This window comes from Hydra vulgaris, chromosome 11 (assembly GCF_038396675.1).
Source record: "Hydra vulgaris chromosome 11, alternate assembly HydraT2T_AEP".
In the NCBI taxonomy this organism is placed as follows: Eukaryota; Metazoa; Cnidaria; class Hydrozoa; order Anthoathecata; family Hydridae; genus Hydra; species Hydra vulgaris.
In genome coordinates, this window is record NC_088930.1 from 4556808 (window position 1) to 4580000 (window position 23193).

General features: G+C 28.1%; 1 protein-coding gene and 1 long non-coding RNA gene across 2 annotated transcripts; one reads left to right on the forward strand and one right to left on the reverse strand.

Moving 5' to 3' along the window:
* Positions 1 to 4544: 4544 nt before the first annotated feature.
* On the reverse strand, positions 4545 to 6830 carry LOC136087172 (uncharacterized). The gene is made up of 3 exons (XR_010641597.1): positions 6637 to 6830; positions 5932 to 6236; positions 4545 to 5440 (listed from the first exon to the last, which is right to left on the reverse strand). It is a non-coding gene; the product is annotated as an uncharacterized LOC136087172 (long non-coding RNA).
* Positions 6831 to 11421: 4591 nt separating this feature from the next.
* LOC136087173 (calcium-responsive transcription factor-like) lies at positions 11422 to 17138 on the forward strand. Its single transcript, XM_065809671.1, has 5 exons — positions 11422 to 11636; positions 12498 to 12661; positions 15747 to 15857; positions 16207 to 16353; positions 16432 to 17138. Exons 1-5 carry the CDS (start codon positions 11618 to 11620, stop codon positions 17122 to 17124), a joined length of 1134 nt encoding a protein of 377 aa, XP_065665743.1. The 5' UTR covers positions 11422 to 11617; the 3' UTR covers positions 17125 to 17138.
* The last annotated feature ends 6055 nt before the right edge of the window (positions 17139 to 23193 follow it).

The following is a 23193-nucleotide window of genomic DNA, read 5'->3' on the forward strand; positions in this document are numbered from 1 at the left end:
AATTTTATAACCTGGATATGGATTAGCATCTACAATAGCTTTATAGGATTTGCTATCTCCATCACCTCGATACTTTAAATAGCGTAAATTGTATTTTGAAAGAGAACGATTAAACATTTCAAGCACTCCGACAGATTCCATTGCTCCAGAACTACCAAAATGATTAATTGGGCATGTATGAGATACAAACCATACACTGTATTCTGGGGATCCTTTCTTGGACTCCCAATATTTACAAGATTTACAATTTTTAGCTAAGGTTTGTGTATCAATGCATTTATTGTTAGAAATTAAAGTAACGACTCCATTTAATGAAGAGAATCTGCGACGCTGCCAAGTTCCATCAACACTAACAGTTACATTTTTTATTTCATTCCCTTCATTGTTAAATGATGCATCACCTGCAAAACCATTGTCAACACATTGCAGAGATGCCACAGACATTGATTCAGAACAAGCTTTTAAATAAGCAGTGTGCATTTTTTTTACAATATCATTATATGTTGGTAAACTCATTGGTGGTGGAATATTCATGACATTACAAAATGTCTCTATGGCACTATGTCCCTTACCAATCTCTCGAAAAGCTACAATTGATCTAATATTAACATCAAAGGTTTTTCTTCCTCTCTTTGAATCAGGATTAGCAATCTCTTTAGAGCTATACAAGTTTTTTGACCATTTACATACAACACAATGCAAAACAAATAAATGTGACAACCCTTTTTTAGATTCAATTTCATGAGCAAGATACACTTTTGATTGACAACTGGGACATATTCCAACCAAATTAACAATTGTTCGCAATATATCTGTGTTAATTAAAACATAACATTCAATATCATCTGATGCTGAGGCGGATATGATGAGTGGTGCTGTTATTTGTGTTGATGTTTTGTTTACATCTAGAGACGATCCTGTTTCTGAAGAAGATATATCTATTGATTTTTTACGTCCCCAATACTTTCGAACAGACGATCTTTTTTTTTCTCTTCTTTTAGAAGAACCCATATAAAAATACTATACCAATAAAAAATAGTTCTTAAGAAATACTGCTTCTCTAAAACTAACAAACGTGATTAGTGGTATGAAATTATATCGTTTAGTCATTATGTAATAACTTTATATAAAGATATATTTTTATATATAAGATATATAAGATAACTTTATATAATTTTTATATATAAGATATAAAATTTTATATATATAAGATAACTTTATATAATTTTTATATATAAGATATATAAGATAACTTTATATAAAGATATATCTTTATATGAAGACATACACACTACGTTTTTATAAAGGATAATAAATACAGAATCAATAAAATAAACTACTTTTTATAAGGTTAATGTAAGGGTAAAATGTTGTTGCTAAGGGCGTTGCTATGATTTTAAAATAAAGTACTAGTATAAAATTCAAATTTTTAAGCCTTTACAGAGGGTTTTATTAAAAGATATTACGATAAATAGAATCTAGAGTAAATTTTGAATAGAATAAGTATAATTTCCAAAAATTGATTTTTTCAGTTTTATATACCTATGTGCCACCTTAAATTACTAAATAAGACTTGGATGATCTATGCATCGAATTCAAGTCATATTTTAACAAAACGATTTGTGATTTGCGCATTTAATGTTCGAACGTTGCGGAATAAATAGGCCGGCGTCTGTTAACAGAAAAGTCTTCTAGAAAAAGAGTTTCGTTAGATATATTTTTTGAAAGCGTTATTTTGAAGATCTAAATGACCTGATATAATACCCAAATGATCCCAGATTTTTAGAGTCACAATAACCGGATAACTGAGGTCAAACATTTGCCGTATATAAAAACCATCCTTTGATTTTAAAATAGACGGTTTCTACTAACTAAAAAAAACCTAAGTCTGCTTTTTGTTTAATTACCCCCAAATAAATAATATTTGTGATTTCAAATTTTGTCAGTGTATTCCCCAATAAGTTGCCAATATTATATAAAATTTTGGACTATTTATGATATGGGTAACCTGACTTTTTTCTTAGGATAATTATCAGTTACCATATTTATGCTCCGCTTCAAAAGAGTATTTTATTTAAAACATAAATATTATTATAACCGAATTTTTATTTTCATTACTACTGTTAATGCTTATCTCACAGTTCAATGTCCGAAAATATGAAAATAGCAATGATATAATATAAAAAAAATTAAACATTTATTCCGTATTACTATCGCAATCGGACTCAGACTCGGATAGTTTGTCTGACTATTCGTCATCCTCCTCCTTGGGATGGTTGTTGCAGACATTACATTTGAAAAGATCTGTGCAAATTATAAGCATGTTAAGCAATTATTGCATGAACATCTTTTTGTGGAACAATCACCACGGCAATAACAATCAACAAAATCAAGCACCAAATCTGGTGCAGCAGGCGATTCCATCCAAGATATGGCAATGGAACCTTGATCATTAAACCACCATTTCCGAAAGGACTTGGTGGATTAATCAATGCTACATGTGATCTTTTTCTTATAAAAGCTTCATAATTAGCTCTTTTTATGTGTTGCAGAAGCGAATCTTTATTCGGTGGCAACATTTCTTCGCTAACTTTACCAGATTTTAATAATGTGTAATGAGCTACATTAACTGATTCTTCTTGTTCAGCCCCGTATAAATCACAGACATATTTTTCCAGCATATTTATTAGTTTATCAGATGGTGGTACTGAATCACCTAGAGTTTTAAAAGCTTCTAAATATTTTGCTTTCTTCCGTAGGACTTTGAAAGCTATTGCTTTTCCTTTTCTATAAAATGCACTTCTTGAACCGCATCCTAAATAACAACTATAAATATAAACTTGAATAAATTTAAAAATCTGAATTCACAGTTTTACCCCGTCTAAACATTACAATATTTTCTAAAAAAACAAAAATCGTCACCTGTAAACAAATGAAAGCCAGTCATAGCAATCAAAAAATCTTTACCAAGATCAGGTTCATATTTTTTTATATTAATGATACGGCGTTTGTTACCAACAGCAGAATCGAAGTATATAGTCGACGGAAGACAAGTTGACAGAGCAAACATAAATACATTAGTATCAGGACTACTAATAACAACAGTTTGATAGTGCAGTGACGCATGTGATCCATATAAAATCAACCTAGTATCAGCTTCTTCGTCGTCACAGGCAAGCTCATGAACTTCACTTACAACAATAAGGTTGTCAATTGACCGAATTTTGTTACACAAGTTCGTGTGTGTTACGTAGAGAGTTATGTTGCCAAGAATTTGTGGATCACACTCACACCATGACATGTATAGAAAATTTATTAGCTCCTCTTTATTTCGTCCGAGAGACATAAATTTTTTCCATTGATTTGGTACCTGTTGAGTAGCACTATAGATAGTAAATGCTTGTACACCGGATTGTGCACGTTTTTCTCTTTCAGCATTCTTTGTGCTAATTAATGGGTAACAATCAGATACAAATTTAACACGAGATGATTTAGGGTAATCAGCTAATCGTATTACTTGTTTAAGTACTTTATTTGCTAGCTCCTTGAATGTGCCCGCTATTGCATGTAAGCTTTGTAAAATTGCCATAGCATCAATGAGTAGCGCGTTGTCTGTAGTAATAGTGGTCACAGTAATATCATTACATTTTGATTCGATAACATTTAGTAACTTGGCTTTACATGTTTTTACAAGTGACCTTGTGATTGTCAATAAAGGCTGGATACACTCTCAATGAATATGCTAAAGTTGCCTTTACATCGACTTCTCTATCTTTACCAATTAGCACTAGCTAATTGAAAAGTAATGCCCATAATATAGTTTACCAATTAGCACTAGTTAAACTGTTTATCACCTATATCATGAGCATTACGAAGATCAGATTCAGTATTAGTGGGGTCAATAGAACCTGTTGAGATATTGAGTAGTTCTTTGCTTTCAATAGTAAATGGACTTATCATTGCATCAATGGTATTCATCACATTTCGGACATTATCCTTATCTTTTAGTATTCTAGACTGATCAAGGTCTTTTCTGTACCTAAAGAATTGATTCAATTGACAACTACTTATCTTAATTTATTACTATTTACTTTTGTAACGTTGGCGAATACAGAAAATATGATTAGGGTATGGGAAGATAAATAATTAATTATTTATCTTCCCATACCGTGATTTTAAGAAAACTTTTAACTTTAAAAACTCCAAAACGGTAACAGATATAAATTTTGGGTTTAGCGCGGAATAATGATACTAAATTATTAATTAAATTTTTTTTTAATGCTATTTTTAATTTTTCGTAAGATCAATTGAATCTTATAAGCATTCGTTTCACATCTTAAATAAAGTATAAAAATCATATAAAATAAATATTCCCTAGGGCTAAATAACTTTTAATTATTAATTGGGGTAACCTATTTGGTTTCTTAGAGAAAAAATATAATAAAATAAAACCGATCCAATAATATTTCTGTGCTAATCATATAATGTTCGTAATCACCTACCATATCAAGAATTATACAACGTTATATAAAAAAAACTACAACTTTTGCGATAAAATTTAGAAGATTTGCTTGAACAATTATTTTATAATTGATATGCTTGAACAATTACTTTTATCGAAAAAAATATATTAATTTTTTGCCATAAAAAAAAGTAAATACATTTTTTACAAGAAAGCAATAAAAATCATTTGCAAATAAAAAAAATCTAAAAACTTTAAAAACAAATCATTTCAAAAGTATATAATCACTGAAATAAATTAGTTTTGTATAAAACAATACAAAAAAAATAATGAAAAAAAACATTTAAATTTCCTTATTTAAAAAAAAATCATGATAGGGGCTGGCTCCAGGTAGGGAGGAAGACATGACCCTACTAACCTTTTTTTTAAATTGATGCCTGCCATCATTTCGCAATCATTCGATATTGCAGCTCTATCACTCTGAGCTAAAATCCACCGATGAACTACTCCTTGGTGTAAGGTAGAGTAAACAATACCAGCAGTAGTTTTGCAATCACGGATAGCTGTTTGTTCAATGGTTTCATATGCAACTGATGAAAAGCCATATTCAGTCTGCCGTTGGACTGTCCATTGGTTTGATAGCTCATGTTTGACCCCTATGAGAAACCACTTATTTTAATTGTATTTAAATTTTATAATTAACTTTTCTATTACAAACAATCATAACGTCTTGTTAGTAAACTTATCAGGATGTGTTTCGTTGAGCAATGTCATTTCAAACCAGTATGATGAGAGATACCTTGAATAGTTAACTCGATCATAGCTAAAATTGATCTGGTAGTTGACAAATGAAGGTTCCTAGAACCGCAGTGTGTAGTACTAATGAAATAATAACAACAATTCTATCATTTCAATAAAGATGACTAGAATGCAAACGTTGGTGACTGTTGATTTAATTCGAGAATAAAATCATCATACCTATAACAAAATAATAGTAAAAAATATGAAAATTTAGCAAAATGATTGGAAACTGAAGGGTTTTTTAATAATTTCAGAATGCTGCGACGCCAGATTCAATAAGAATATCCTACTACTGCTACTACTGCTGCTGCTGCTGCTGCTGCTACTACTACTACTACTACTACTACTGCTACTACTCTACTACTACTACTACTACTACTACTACTACTACTACTACTACTACTACTACTACTACTACTACTACTACTACTACTACTACTACTACTACTACTACTACTACTACAATACAGCAACTCAAAGTATTATTGAGAATTAAAGCTGTGATTTCAGAAGGAGTGTTACCAATAAATTATCTGCCTGGTTAATCAATAAATGCAATATTATTAAAATAAACTTGGAAACTAATTTAACTTCAGCAAACCTCCTTTAAAAAATATAAAAAATAAACTATAAAATAATAATACAAATAATACTATAAAAATACATACAAATTTTTCATTTTTCTTGCAAATGATACATATATCTGGGAGAACGGCTGGTCTGCTGCTACTTTGTTTTATAACTTGTGACGTTCGCGTTTTCTTTGGTGAAGAAACTGAAACATTTAAAGGTTGTTTTTGATTTTTAAGTGATGGTCTTTCTCTGCTAATTTTCCTTGGTCTTTCTCTGCTAATTTTTGAGCTCTCTCAATTTTTGTTTTATTAGTTAATAATTTATAGCAAGCAATGTGGCAAAACACCATTTCATTTTCATTTGCTTCATAGTCAAGAGTAATGCCACAAGATAAAGCTACCTGTTGATGAAAAATGAGCATGATGAAAATGATTTAAGAGACTTTAGTGAAGGTGATAAAAATTTTTCTGATAGAAATCATTCAAAATGATTTAAAAAAAATTCATTTTATGCTTTATTTAAAAAGGAAGTTTACACAAACACAAACACACAGGTATATATATATATATATATATATATATATATATATATATATATATATATATATATATATATATATATATATATATATATATATATATATATATATATATATATATATATATATATATATATATATATATATATATATATATATATATATATATATATATATATATATATATGATATACACATATATAACAGAAAATGTATGGCATATGCCATACATTATATGGCATACGAAGAAGCTGAACATTACCAAATAACCTAACCAAGTGTTGTTTATATTCAGGATAAACTAACCATAATTTTTGGCACGTTTAATAGATAATAGTCAATTTTCAGAAAAAAAAATCAAATCGTTAGAAAAACCATCAAAGTGAATAGAACATGCATTCATTCTGTTCAACTAGAAAAAAATTTGTATACTAATATTTATGAGGTTTTTATTTTACAGAACTGTTTTCTACACCAAAAAATCGTAAAAATCTTTGATAAAAAACATTCTGCAAAATATTTTATAAGAAACCGAATAAAATCAATAGCACACGATAGACACAATAATGGGTCACTTTGGGGGTCTATACTGGCCGCTTGGGACACTTTTAGAGTGGGATCTTTTTATTTTAGATACTATGATACTTAAAATGCAAGTTGGTCTTTTCAGAACTTAGTTACTCAATGTGTCTAACGAAAGTGATTGAATTTTATGCCACAGACGTCGGCCTAAAATGGTTAACTGTATCTTTAATGAAGCTTACAGTTTAACTAAGAAGCCAAGAAAAATAAAAGTAAGCACAACTAAAAAAGCATTAATGAATTTATATTTCAATAGAGAAAACAAATAAAAATTAAATTATTAATAATTTAATTACTAAAAACCCGTATTACGGGTTGCCTACTGCAGGTTTTCATTATTATATTAGGTTGTTATATGTTATTTTTAGACTGTACTAATAAAATAGATTGTGCATTTAAATGTGGTGTATTTAAAATGGTATATTTAGGTTGGTGTCAATGAATCAAAAATTAATTTAGTTGAATGATTTTTGGCTTTTTGTCACATAACTTTAGAACGTTTGTTGCAAAATTTATTAGGTATTCAACTCCTTAATTGAAGTTTTTTTGGACTTGACAATTTAGAACAGTAATTAGAATTAACTTTTTTCTATTTGTGAGTAACTTATTTACATTAAACTTAGTTTTTATTATATTATTTTGGCCTACATAAAAATGTGTGGTTCAATCAGATAGAGCATCAAGTTGGTTCTGTAAACCTATGGTTTAAATCCTGTTTTAACATTTTTTTAAAAGATAAAATGTTTTTAAAAATGAAATTTTTATTAGCTTACTTTCTTATTTTTTTATGGTACTATCTACTCAAAACAAATATTAGTTTGACAGTTAAGTATGGTTAAAATTCTAAAATCGTTTTTTTTAACCAAACAATATTTATTTTTTCATACAATATTAAAAAACTGCATAAAACATAAAAATAAAAAATAAAAAATAAAAATTTTACATTTAAACCCAAGTTTTGGGTCGCGAAACCTAAAAAAGTCAAAAGGCGCTGCGATAAATATTGAGACAATGGTAGGTGCTATAAAACTCAAACTTTCAGTGTTCACTTGTAATATATTAAAGAACTCATGGAAGCAAAATTATAAAGTTAGCTTAAAGGACCAAGGAGATACAGTATATACAGCTAACGGGTCAAATTTTACCCCAAAACAGCCCCCTTTAAGAGCCCATAACTCTGCCAAAAAATAATATTAAAAAAATATACTGCTTCAATGAGTTTATCATACATATTATTACAACTGCACAAAATTTCAAAGCACCATAACAAGTAGTTCTCAAGTTATTTATCGCACTGTGCTCAAAAATGTCGTTCTGAGAAAACAGCAATTTAAAAAAATTAACATGGAAAAAAACAAGTTAAAATATAAAATAAGCTCTGATTTTATTTCTAAAGATTTCTAATCACTCTTCAATGTATTAGCTAACAACAATGTTAATAAACTAAGTTTATAATGAGTTTTAATTAATTTTATAAGTACCATAAAAAGTTTAGTATCCTTGTTAAGAAAAATATAAAAATTTTGAACTAAAAAAAAGTTTTTTTAAAAAAAATTAAAAATTATGATAACCAAACTTAAATTTTTAAAACAAATAGTTATATTAATTAAAAAATAGTAAAATCACTAAAAACATCCAGAACCGTAAGCTATTCCTTCACTTTCTTCATCTTGATCACTATAACCTTTTCGTTTTGCCCTTATTTGTTTCCGACGTTGCTTTACCTCATCAGTCAATTTTTTTGCAATATTTATAACTTTTTGACTATCTTTTTGATTGCAAAATGTAATGCAGTTTTTGCCAGGATTTATACCAAGCTCTAAATAAACATTCAACATACCAGCTAATCCTTCATTGAAATTAATAACAGCTGATGCTGCACCTATCTCTAAAGCAGTTTGCCCCACATAAACATCTTTTGGACACCGTTTCCAAATTATTGCATTCAAGGCTTCATTATTGTTTTGAGTTTTTCCATGAAGGCACTTTTTTAACAAGCTTTCATCTGATAAATCTATGAATACTGGTTTAATTATGTCTCTGATAACAATAGGCAGTCCAGGTTTTTCTTTATAAACATTTGTTTTATTAATTTTATCTGCTTGGTATTTGCACCAAGTATTATTAGTTTGAGGACACATAGCATGTCTTACATCAGAAGATGATGCCTCAGAGCAATGAAATAATACAGCTCCTATAGCTTTTTTTAGTTCATAAACAGATTTTCCACAACATTGACGAATCGCAATTCCAAAATAATTTTGTAACTTGTTAATTTTTTTGTCCGTAAGACGACCAACACCCCCTATTTTTTTACCATCACTTAATAAGCTTTTATTAGTTGCTTTTAATTTTCTTAACCTTGCTCCAACTCTTTTTTGAATATGACCAACACATTCAAGCTTGGTTATTTCTTTTCCACCATATGGATTCTGTTTTTGAATGACTGAAAATGCTTTAGAGTCACCATCTCCAAGATAATTTACGTACCTTAATTTTCTTTCTAAAACAGAGGCATTAAAACATTCAACAAGTCCTGCTGCTTCCATAGATCCAGCAGATCCGATATGATTAAGGTGACAGTCATTTTTATGTTTTTGCATAAATTCTTCATATTCACCAGAGTTAAACTTATCCTCCCAGAGTTCACAAGCTTTACATTTTTTTGTGCGAACACGATAGTCAAGGCATTTTCCTGTATCAACTGCAATAACAGTTACTATACCATTTAAAGAGTTATGTCCTCGTTTCTGCCATGTACCGTCACAAGAAACAGTAATATCTGAAACTCCAGTATCATCTCTCATTTTAAACTCAAGAGCAGCATTAATTATTGATTGCGTTGCAATATATTTATATGACAGAAATATTTTATTTTGAACATCATTAAACGTGGCTTTTTGAATTGGAGGTGGTAAGTTTAAAAAACCACATAGTTTTTCTAATGCACTATGCCCTTTTCCAATTTCACGCATCGCAACTACTGAACGTATATTTATATCAAAAGACTTTTCAGAAATTTTACTTGCAACTTTTTTACTAGTATAAAACTTTGTTTTCCAAGAACACTTAGGGCAACTCAATAGCAACAAAGAACTTAAACCTTTTTTATTTTTATGATCTAAATTAATATTGATTGACTTCCTCTCACAGTCAGGGCATGTTCCAACTAATGTAAGAACTTGTACAATTATATCAAGATCAATTAAAACATAATTAGACTCGTTTTTATTACTTTGAGGTTGTAGAATAGGTTTATTATTTGCAATAACATTGCTAATTGATGTTGTGAAATTAGGTAAAATGCTTAAGTTATTTCTGTCAATTAATGACAATTCTTTGCTTGCAGAAGTATTTTCATTTTGAGGAAGAATTACCAATTTTGATTTTTTTGAAGTGCTTTTTCTTTTTTTAAAAACTCTTGAGGCACCAATTTTTCTTCTTCTTAATGCTTCAGTTTTCATATTAATTGATTAGAAATAGTAAATTTATTTTAATCTACAATGAATAATTTAAAAACAATAACAAAAAATTATACTCTAGCTATATTAAACATCAGTAACTGAAATAGATAACATATGCTTTTATTATGCAAGTCACCTAACAATCATAGCAAGAAATTAGGGGTAAGCGATCTTTAGCATGCACCAAAAGGAGGTGCCATAGATTTTAAAATTTGCAGACTACGGAAAAATTTATTGAAATCAAATATGACGCAAAGATCGTCTCAACACCATCCGAAAAAATTTTCTCCATGCTTTTGAAATCAAAAATTTCGTACGAAGCTTGTTCTTTGGATATTTACCAATATTTGTTTATTGATATTTATATTGTAGTTATCAAAAAAATTTAAAAGTTAATTAAAATGGACGAGAATATTTTGGGAGATTGTAATGTTTGTGATATTGTTTCTTCATTAGATCTTGAAGATTTTGTTGGTAAGATTTTATATTTAATGTAAATATATTTGAACAAATATATTAATAATATTAATATAATATGGCATCAATTGATGGCATCAATTTATTTACATTGATAATATACATTAATCAATGTCATTAAGTGTATTTAAGCCTAATTAGCACTAAAATAAAGTTAAACTACTTAAAAAAGAAAGTTAAAATGTTATTAACTTTGTTAAAATGTTTACTAAGTATCAAGAATTGATACTTTCTGATAATATATCTAATGTATATCTTTAAAAGTTAATATATTTTGTTTTTTGCTTTTATATAAAATTAATGCAGGCTTTAAGTATAACTTAAACTTGAAACTTTGCTCTAAGTTACATTCTTTTTGCATTTGATTTATGACATGAACTAATGAATTTTTTTATTTATATTTTACATATGGCAAATATTAAGTAGAAAAATAATTATAAAAACAATTAATAATAATTATGAAGTTAATTTTTTAGTATAATAAACAATTTTAAATTTTTTTTCAATTTTGAAAAATAGTTATTATTCAAAATTTTTTATTTCATCATTTTCATTTATTCACTATGTGCAGAACCAGGATCAATAACAGTACCTTTAGATCCCTTTGAAGAAACTCTTGAAGAACGACACATTCTCAATACATATAGAGACGTTTGTTTAAAAATAAAAGAACATCAAATATTGCACACAGTGCATTATGTTTCAGCATTCTCAAGAGGAATGGAAAAGGAATTAAAAGGTTTGCAAATTTAAAACATTTTTACAATCCAACAATGTAAATAGAAGTATATGTATACTTACGCATAAAATAATAGATGTATGTATAGATGTAATTTGAATGTTAGTTACTTGTATTTCCATTTAAAATGCATTGATTTTATTTAAAATTATATTTTTTTTTAAGGAATACAAATTCTTTAATTTTCAAGCATTATTCATTATTTTTGTGTATGTAAAATTAAGATAAAAATTAAACAAATAAAAAAATAAAAATTTTGGCCGTCCAATAAAAAACAATTGACCATCAATTCCATGTGTTAGCAGTTTAAATTGACTGCTCGCCTTCAATTTTATATATTCTATGCTGCTGTTGAATATTCTCCAGAAGTCACAAGAGTCTAATTTTTGAGATGAAATACGAGATTTCATGGCCTGAGAATAGTGGGCTTCTCGTCAGACAAAACCTTTTTACAATGATTTCTAGCCATAGTAAACAGAAGTCTGTTTTCTGGAGAAATGTTTTGCTGATAGATATGAAAGTAATGTAAAGTAAAAAGGTAGAAAAGTAAAAAGTAAATATCAATATTGATCTTTTCTATTACTTTTATATTTTATTTTATACTTCTAGAGTCTATTTTATTAAGTTAAACAATTTTAACGTAATTATTTGTAGTTTTAAGAACCAAAGTAATTTTTGAAATATTTACTTTTTTTAAAATAATTTTTTAAAAATAAAAAAACTAAAACAAAAATAAAATAATAGATTAATACCCTTAAATTCTACAATCTTCGTTTATAAATATATTTTAAACTATATTTTTATTTCATTTTCTGAAATAAGTTGTTGTAGATATAATGGCAATATTTATTTGTTTTATAGAATTGACAAAAAAAAATCATAAAGTTTTTTTTGAAGATAAAGAACTTTCCTATTCTGGAGTTCCTTTTATTATATCTTCACAGTCTACTCTTGACTGTCAACAAGGGAAAGACCGCAATGTTAAAGTAAAGGCTGAGTACAGAGAGAAAAAAAATGATGAAGCGGTAAGTTACACAACAGTTAAGTTCATGCAAAAAAAAAAATTCTTTATTATTTTTTGATTACTGTTTTATTCTATTTTAATTGTTATCAATATAAATTATCTTTAACATTTAATACATATTGATAAAACTGTTTTTTTCAATGAGATCTTTTAGTTTTTTCTTCAAGGCAATAAGATTATTCAATTTAGTAAGTTCTATATTTTGTGGTATTTTGATGTATAAGGAGAGGCCATGGTATACAATTGAAAATCTCGATTCTTCATTTCTTCTTCTAAATAATCTTGATGAAGTTTAAATTTTAAATCCAATTTTGCTTTTTCATTATTAAATACAATATATAACTCAGTAATTCTTCTAAAATTTTGTTGATCAAGGTTTGCTTCAGTATATTCAAGAAGCTTAACTTGATCTGACACTAAATTATTTTTTACTTCTGCATCAGCCAATTTTTTTAAGACGTTATTTCCGCTGTCTTTTTATTCAATTTAATACCAGTCTCCTCGCTGATAACTTTGGTTAAATCCTGCAGTGTAACCTCAATAATAATATTAACAGGTAAAACCTCAAAGGTAACATTTACCTGTCATGGTATTATATCTTTTACAACCTCAAGTGTTGTGGTTTGAAATTTTTTCAATGCTTCTTGCATTTGCGCATCTCACTCTCTTATGTAGTTTTCTATCAAAAATATTTACATCACTGACCTCTTCAAAGGTAAAGGGATTCATTTCAAAATCACCCTAGTTAAAACTATTCCTATTCGATTCTCCACCTTCTTCGCCCCAATCCACATTACCTCTATCAATTGGTTAAACATTCAGCCTCTCATTGTTTCTTTCTAAACAATATATTATATAGTACCTCTGCCTCTAATTATAACACAAAAAAAATGGCTTTGAGTCTTTCATCAAGCTATGGGACTTTGCTAAATCCAAACTGTTATCTTATTACAAGGCATGAATCCTGGTATCGCATATGCAAATTATAACAGTTAATTTTAACCCTTCAACTATCGCATCACCATCTGGTACTACTTTATTAGTTTGTTTTCCTTCTTTATCCCAAAACATAATCGTTGTCATAAATCATCGAGAAAGGTGTGTCTTGAGACTATCAGGGTGGCGCCAAAGTCGCCTTTTACATCTACTGCTCCTTGTTAATTGTTTTATTTTCTGGTTCATCTAAGCCAGACCTTAAATTCATAAAATTGTAGTAATTGAATAATTGTCATCAGAGGTGCTTTCATACTGTTGTTGAGGACAAACCCCTTATGACATCTCCAACGAGTACTAATCTGGGAATATTTTATTCTCCTGATTGCCATTTTTTGTAGCTACTAATTCTAGTCATCTAAATAGAAGAGATAAACAGGTAAAATTAAGCTAAACAAAAATGTTATCAAAAACAGAAAGTGTATATTAAATCTATAATTATATATACAGTCAGAGAAATAAGTATCTGAACAAAAGATTTTATTGTGAAAAACAAACTTTGTCAGGTTATTTCTAAAAAACATATGTTTTTGATAAATACTTTTATAATTATTCTAAAAGCAAATTTAATCATGATTTTATCTAGCAAAAAATTAATGAATCGTAATTAAATTGCGTTGCTAAAATTTAATAATTCCCGAAGAAGTGTTACAACTTCAACGAATTTATAAACATATTGTTTTATAAACGAAGTTTTGAAATTGACTATTAAAAAAAGTTTTTAAATCAATAATTTTAGAAATGTTGTTGTTTTACAAAGAGTAATTTTTAATAACTGACTAACTTATTTTTAATAACTAATATTTTTTTAACAAACTAGTTTTTAATAACTAATAAATTAATAAAACTAACTAATAAAACTAACTAATTTTTAATAACTAATATTTTTTTAAATTCATTTGATTTACCACTGATATTATTAAGTATGGGAGTTAAAATCAAGGAATGGTGCCAAGCTCAGCACAATTCAATTATTGACTTTTGCAAGCAGTAAAACATTCAAGTCGATAAATAAAGTGACTGGAATGGCATTAGGAACCATCAGTGATCTGATTAAAAAGTATAATATGTTTGGATATGTGCAAAATCAGCCATAATCCGGAGCTAAGTGTAAAACAACATCAAGAATAGATCAACAAATTGTCAAGATGGTGCAAAAAATCTATCAGCACCAAAAGTGTCAAGCCTCCTTGAGAAAGATTTTGGGTTGCAAGTAAGCTCATGTACTATTCGAAATCGATTGAAAGAAATTAGATTCAAAGCAAGAGTTCCGCGCAAGAAACCATTCCTTTCAAAAATCCATTGAAAATGAAGACTTGCATTTGCTAAAAAAGTCTTATGGACGGGCGAGGTTTATTGATGGAATTATGGACTCTAATGTTTATGTTAATATTCTCAATAAAAATCTTCTTGCTTCAACTAAAAAACTATGATTAGGAAAACATTTGATCTTCCAACAAGACAATGACTCTAAACATACGTCAAAGAAAGCTAAAGATTTTTTTATCCAAAAGCAAATTGAGTTACTTGAATGGCCAGCGCAAAGTCCAGATCTTAATCCTAGTAAACATCTCAGTGCTATTCTGGATAAAAAATTTGGCACACGATGTCTAAAAAGAAAACAAGAGCTAAAGATCATGCTCCGAGAAGCTTGGGCTGATAACGACTCGATGCGATTAGTAAATAGTTGAAGTGATGCCATGTCGACTTGTAGAAGTCATAAAAGTTAAAGGAAGTCCAACTCGATATTAAATAGTATTAAAAATAATTACATGGAGAAGCGTTAATCTTTAAGCCTTAATCTTTATAATTTTGTTTGGATATTTATTTTTTATCAATTAAATATTATTATTAATTTTTTTCTTTGTACCATATCAGAACATAAATAACAGAGAGCTTCTTTGGTTTACTTACTTTTCTTCATTATTATATGTTTAGAATTAAGGGATTAAAATTAATATGCTTGCAGTTCATTTTAAACTATTTTGCATTATACAATACATTAATTACAATATATAAATATATATATATATATATATATATATATATATATATATATATATATATATATATATATATATATATATATATAGGCAAAAGACCATTCTTGTAGAAAACATAAAAATATTGTGCAGATTACAAAGAAATTTGATTGCCCTGCAAAGGTTCATATTAAAGAAATACTAGAATTTCCGGAGTTTAAGGTTTAGTACTTTTTTTTTTAACAAGCCAAGATGATAGCATTATATATATTTTTAAATCTATAACTAGAGTAACTCATAATTTATAATATGATAACATTTAATAAAATTCCTGATTAAAGTAACAAGTTTTAGTTACAAAAAGAGAGTTGACTCTCTTTTTGTTAATAGATTGGGCAATCTGTCTAAAGTAGTTTGCCATCTGTCCATGTAAATCTGATCAATATATTAAACTTTACTAGAATCCTTTTATAAAATGTCCAATCAACATAAAATTAATAATTTTTCTATAATTTATTATCACATAATTTTATATGTGTTATTAAACATTTATTTACACATTTTCTTTAAGCTTGATAGAGATTCTGAATGGCTCAGGAAAGACACATCAAAAAAACTCCGTTTAGCTTTGACTGGAAACAAAAATATGATTGTGTCAAGAAAGTATGTCTTGATTATACCAGATATTTCTGTGCACAGAAACCATTTAATTGGTGATGTAAGTTTTATTACATATTTTTTTAACAATATTTTGTGTCGTTTACTTCTTTTTAACAATTAACTATACTTTTTAAAGGCAGCAGGTCTCATTCAACCTATTTCAGATGAGCTTATTATCAAAATTGGAGAACAAGTTAAAGTTGGAGTTAATACTGTAACAGAGATGAGACGGCATCTGGAGAACTTTGTTCGCATCAATTTTAGTTCAAGAAGTATGCCCAATAAATCAAACAAACGCTTTTTCCCACTGGATGAAACTATCCGCAACCATATGCTAAAAGCTAGAAAAAAATTTTGTCACTCCCTGATAGACCAAGAGTGTTTAAATATAAAGGTAGCAGAATGGGCAAAAAATTATAAAGAAGCTTTTATAAAGTTTCGTCCGAAAGGTGAAAACAATTCAGAGGACAACAATCAAGACCTTCAAAAGTCCTTGTTGTTCATTTTTCAAGATAAATGGCAAAGAAGGTTACTTGTGCGTTATGGCAATGAGCTATCATTTCTTGATGCAACATACCAAACTACTCGATATGCACTTCCTCTCTTCTTCCTAGTTGTAAAAACAAATGTTGATCATCAAATAGTTGCCATTTTTGTATGCGAAAATGAAACAACGGAAGCCATTAAAGAAGCACTAACGTTTATTAAAAAATGGAATCCTTCATTCCAACCTAAATACTTCATGACAGACTATTCAAACGAAGAGATAAGTTCACTTGAATCAGTGTTTCCCGGTAAAAATTTCTGTTATAAAAGATATTTTATTTAAGTCTCAATATTTATTTTATTTGGAAAAGTCAACCATTGTGTTATGAAAAATTGTTCTTGGTTAAAGAAATTATTAATAAAAAGTATTTATTCCAACAAATAAACTTGCCTTTTAATTATTTAGCTGTTTTGTTTATAAGACTTTGTAATTAAAATGTTTACCTCGTGATATTTGCACCACTATCATCTCATTGATAATAATATATTTGTATATAATAAAAATATAAGAGCTTTTATAAAATTTAAAGTCAAGTAGAAGAAAAAAAATTGCTCTGCATGTTTTTTATTCTCATTTAAAAAAAAGTTGTAGTACCTAAAATAGATAGAAAATTGGTTAATGACTAATTACTATATTTACAACAGAAACTGTTTTTTGTTTGCTTCAAACAAAAACAGTTTCTGTTGTAAATGTAGTAATAAGTTATTCAAAAACCAAAAAAGTAGTAAAATGTGTTGACTAAAGAAAGAAATTATTCATTTTATCATATTAATTACTTCTTATTGTTCATCAATAATGAATGAATATTTTCTTTAAACAAGTTTTTTATGGAGTATTGTTGTCTTTTTTATGTAGAATGTAGTGTATTTATATGCGATTTTCATCGTGAGCAAGCTTGGGAGCGTTGGCTATCAAAATCTAGTAATGGGTGTTTAATTGTCAAGGAAGATGTCAAGGTTAAGTTACGTCGGATGTCAAGGTTAAGTTACGTCGAATAGCTCATTCAAAAACAATTGAGATTTGTAAAGAAGCTGTAAAAGCATTAAAAGATTCATCTGAATATAATAATCATCCAAAACTAAAAGAGTATTTAAAAAATACTTGGTTGTGTATCAAAAAGGTTCGTATTAATGTTTTTGAGAATATAAAATAGTTTAGTTTTCCTAAAACATGCAACTAACCATGTTGTGAATTCCAGTTGATTAATTTATTTTTACAAATATTTTTTTAACGACTTCATTCTCTTTTTGAGTTTTTAATGGAGGAACAAGAAATATATTAAGTTGAGGTAAAATATAAGGTGGATGGATGTTATGTTATTATTACAGTATATATTTATCAAAATAAATTAAGTTTATGCTAAGGTGGTAAGCAACTTTATTAGCATAAAAATTGTAAAAACTACAAAACATATTTTGCAACTTTAATAATTATGTCATGATCTGTCAAAATTATTTTTCTGTTATCCTTAACTTGCTTAATTTTAGAGATGGGTATCCGCGTACAGACAAGATAGACTCTTGCTGAATGTGAATACCAACAACGGAATTGAGCGTCAAAACCAAAGTTTTAAATACCGTTTCTTAGAAAAAAGAAAAAATTCTTCCCTTACTGCTATGCTTAGCATATGCATTGAAGAATTCCTTCCGCACAAGTATGACAGGTTAGTCAGTTATTGTCAATTCTATAGATACTACAAATAATTTCAATAATAATAATACTAACAGTAAACAATGGTAACAATAAATAATATTCTCGTAAATATAATAGATATTGTGAGATTTCAAAAATTATTTTTAAGTCTAACTGTCTTTTTATGCCTTTTGGAGGTTCAAGAATTCTATATACTGTACTGTAAAAAGCAATCATATTTTAGTTATGCCAATGAAAACACAAGGGCAAATTCATCATACAGAAAATACCATGAGAAAATACCAACATATTTAACTAATCGTCCACGCCCTTTGGTTAATCATTGCATGCGAATGATTGACAAATTGCATGGTGTAGATCTTACAGGAATTAATGCTGTGACAGATAAGTTATACAATGTTGCGTCATTGAAGTCTAACAGTCGGGTAATATATCAGTGTTATCTAGGTGATGATGAACGTTTACCAACTTGTTCTTGTCTATCATGGTTTAATTCTGCTTATCCATGCAAGCATTTTTTTGCTATATTCTTAAAAGAAAATTTATCTTGGTCTGCTTTTGGTATGGCTTATCAGAATTCTCCTTATTTTGTTTTGGATTTATTGTCCGAAAAAAGTAGTGTAACAAATGCTGTATATTGTCCAGGTTCCGTTTATTCTGTAGACGATTCCACAAATGTCATCAATGACAATGCAGCACCACAGACAATAGTTGATTCAAAGCAAATTAGGCAAACATTACCAATTAATAATAATCAACCATTTAAAACTACTTACCACACTGCGGCAGAATGTAGAGAATTATTGAATGAAATTAGTCAGTTGTCATATTTATGTGACTCACAAAAAATAGATACTTTATTTGAAGAACTGTTAAAAGTTAAAAAATGCTTGTCTGAAAGTCTTCCAACCGAAACAGGGATTCTTCTTCGTCCTGTAGTTAAACCAGAAACTTGGAGCAAGTCTGAAACAAAGTTGCCAAAACTTATTAACATCCCAGTTACACGAAAAAGAAAAATGATGAAACGAGTTGGTGCTAGATATGACTTATGTAAAGCTGCCAAAGAAATTTGTGTTAAAGTGGAAAAGTCAGAACCTTGTTATTCTGAGATTGTTACTGATTACTCGATTGAAGAAAATTGCAAAGTCTTTACAGTTAGTCATGAGTCAATTAAAGAAACTACATCTATTGAAAATAACAAACACCTTCAAACCACCTTGAGCCAAGTTAATAATGATGTTCAATTTCAAACCAAGTTTCAATGTATTCAAAGTCTCAAATCGTCCTTGATTGGTGAAGCTGAACTATTTGAAATTGAAAAATGTCAAATGCTTAATGAAAAAATTATTCATTTTAGCCAGCAAATGATGGCGATTCAATTAAAAATTAATGTTGGTTTACAGGATCCCATTAAGGGTCAAATCAATGCTTTTAACACACATGAATCTACTCCTTTTGTTCAAGTTCTTCATGATGGGAATCTTCACTGGCTTTGTGTGAGCACATACAATTGTAAGCCAGGTGAGATTTATATGTTTGACAGCCTTTTCCATGGCTCTATATCTGTCGAGACGAAAAAGCAAATATGTTCTATTTTACATTGCAAGAAAAAGTATATATTAGTTAAAGTATTACCTGTTCAACAACAAACTAATTTTTTGGATTGCGGATTGTATGCCATTGCCTGGGCTCGATAAATCCTAGAAAATAAAAGTATACCATCAACTTCCATTATGTTTGAACAAGGGCAAATGAGAAATCATCTCCTAAGCTGTATGCAAAAGAACCAGTTAGATGTATTTCCAGTCACTGAAAATCCCTCACTTTTTAAAAAATGTTTAGCAAAGAACTTCCGCATCCCTCTGCATTGCTCGTGTCGTATGTTTTGGACAAATGAAGATGAACAAATCTTTAACAGGTATATTATCAAATTAACATTACTCTAAAATTTGAAATTTAATTTTAATAAATCATAAGTTGTAAAGATTATTGTAACATAAACATTATCTTTAGTATTTAAGTGTATCTGCAAAGATTTTTTGTTAGCATTCTTTATTTTACATTAAAGCAATGACTTTATATTGCTTGTTCATTGATTTAAATTTATTGAAACAATTAATAAGTACAAATTTTTTAAGGCAAATGGCTCAATGTTTTAATTGCAAAAATTGGTTTCATCGTGAATGCGAAAGAATTCCTCAAAGTGCATTTGAAAAAAAAGATGAGCTTTGGAGTTGTCATGATTGCTTCAAAGAATGTACAATCAAGTAATATTTTTAAAAATTTATACCAATGCAAAAACATTTTAAATGCAGTACTTGAATACTTTTTGGGAAAAGATGTCACAAAAAAGACTGCTTTTAATCACTATATGTTCCTGGTAAACAAGAGCTCTAAAATAAAGTGAGAGGCTACATTAAAAGAAAATAAAACCGAATTGTTTAAAGAAAATAATACCGAATGTTTTAAAACTGAGCATTTTTTACTCCAGGTTAAAAATTGGTCTTTTCTGTGGCTTAAATGTTGAAATTTTCTATATATATAGACTTTTAGAGTTTGTTGGCACCAGCAATAGATAGTGATTATTAACTTTTGAAAGCGTCATTTTTGGTACTTCCTATCCCTGCTAGTCAAGCTATATCTAATACATATCCAAGTATATTTTATTTAATAATTGTTTTATAGCAAAGAAAGAAATTAATATTAGGAAATATAAAGAATAAATAAAGATAAAAAAGAAAATATGTGTTAGATTTTGTAAATATTTGTTTTTCCTGTTTCATAATTATGTAGTACCAAGATTGTAATCATTAATTTAAAACTATAAAATAGGTTTGCAAGGATGATTGGTTATAATGCAGTATGATATAACAAATAGTCTTTATTTTGTGGGTCATTACTTTATTGAAGATTTGCAAATAATAAGTTGTTACATTAAACAATTTTCTATTTTGTTTATAGAAAGGAAACCAATAAAGCTTCATCTGAACCTGCTTAGCACAAATGGTAAAAGCATCACTTCTAAAACGGTTATTTTCATAGCCACATAGATTTTTAAAAAACATTAAAGCATCAGAGCATTAAAATCTTTTCCTATAAAATCAGATTCTTCAGAAAATCCTTGCTACATCAACTTCATGCTATTAGCAATGATTTTGATAGTTAAACTTCAGGAACTGATGTTTAACTTTCATTCATAAACTAAAAGCTGATATATATTAAAAACCTAAAGGTATTTCTAAATCTATAACAAAGAAAAGTAACCAAAGGGTAAGTTTTCTATTTAAGTTTTTGTTTATTATTTTTAAAATGTTTCTTTTACTATTGCTCTATTTTTAATCATTTTATCTATAATTTGTTATTTGTAATGAAAAACTTTTTTGTGTTCTAATTGGGTCAATATTTAAGTATACGTATCAAAAATGTGCTAAAATAATTTCACCTCATGGTTTTCATGTTAAATATACATCGAACTAGATTCTGAAGATTTGAAGCTCTAAAATGTTTGTAAATTTCAAAAGAAAAATAATAAGACTTTCAGGGTTTTAAAACCTAATAATTTCAACCTCATGTGAATTGCATAGTAGTTTGTGTTTAAAAAAAGATTCCAGGCCTCTTATTTGCCAAAAAATGTCTTAATTTAATTAAAAGCTATTAATTTGCCAGAAAGTTTTCAAACAGAATTAAGAAGCAGCCTCATTTCATAATACAAGATTTGGCCTACTATCTGTTGATCAGTTGACTCTCAACACTAACTTGTGAAAAAGCAACCCATAAAGTCTTCAATATACATCATAATGTCCATGAAGTGTCAGAGCAAGGGTAACACTAAACTATGGTAACCAATTTAGGAAACATGATAATGGTAAGAGAAAAGTCATATTTTTAATCTGGAATTAATTTCTATTTTCTGTGCTATGTTAATATGTGAAATATTATTAATTAATTATATTAAATGATCAAATGTATGTTGTTCATTGTAAAAATGACTCATCTGGTATTTAACAAATATCACTCGCCAGCACAGGCAGTGTTAATCTTTTAAAAAAAGTCATTTGAATTCGTTTAAAATCTAATATGGCTGCATGTCTTATATCTTTTTAGTTTCAAACAAAGTAAGTAAATACTGCTATAAATGATTAAAAATTTTATCTTATTGTTCACAATATTGTAAAAATGAATAAATTAAATCCTTTTTCTAAGAAATTTTTTGAATTAGTAAGTTTGTTCAGGAAATTGTTAATATTACAAGTAACTATCTTTGATTGTAAGTCATAATTAGAAATATATGGTTGATGAATATCAACTATAATTTTGTGGACACAAGTGGTGCAAAAGTAAAAACTGTTTATAAAAAGCTTTCTTGATGATTACAAAAAACGTGTAACATCTTAGTACTGTGAAATATTGTTTCTTTGAACAGTGGGGTAACTTTGGAAAAAAACTTTGAGTAAAACTCTTTTTAGTAGAGTTTTTTGTCCAAAGTTACCCTACTCTTCAAAGTAACAACATTTGATGGTAGTCTTGAAAAAATTAAACTACCTGGAGCCATTAATCAAAGTTGTCAGTGATGAAAAGCAACGATACATGATCCTAATTTACCATCAAAATTAAAATTCTTTGAAATGGTATCAGGAATTAAACACCTTTCTAAAAGGGTTTCAAACAGATAAACTTTTGGTACCATTTATGGTACCA

What these genes read in the sequence shown, in the direction of transcription:
- LOC136087173 (XM_065809671.1), top strand. An exon ending in AGAAAAAAAATGATGAAGCG is followed by an intron (nt 12,662 to 15,746) that starts GTAAGTTACACA and finishes ATATATATATAG; the next exon opens with GCAAAAGACCATTCTTGTAG. An exon ending in TAGAATTTCCGGAGTTTAAG is followed by an intron (nt 15,858 to 16,206) that starts GTTTAGTACTTT and finishes ATTTTCTTTAAG; the next exon opens with CTTGATAGAGATTCTGAATG.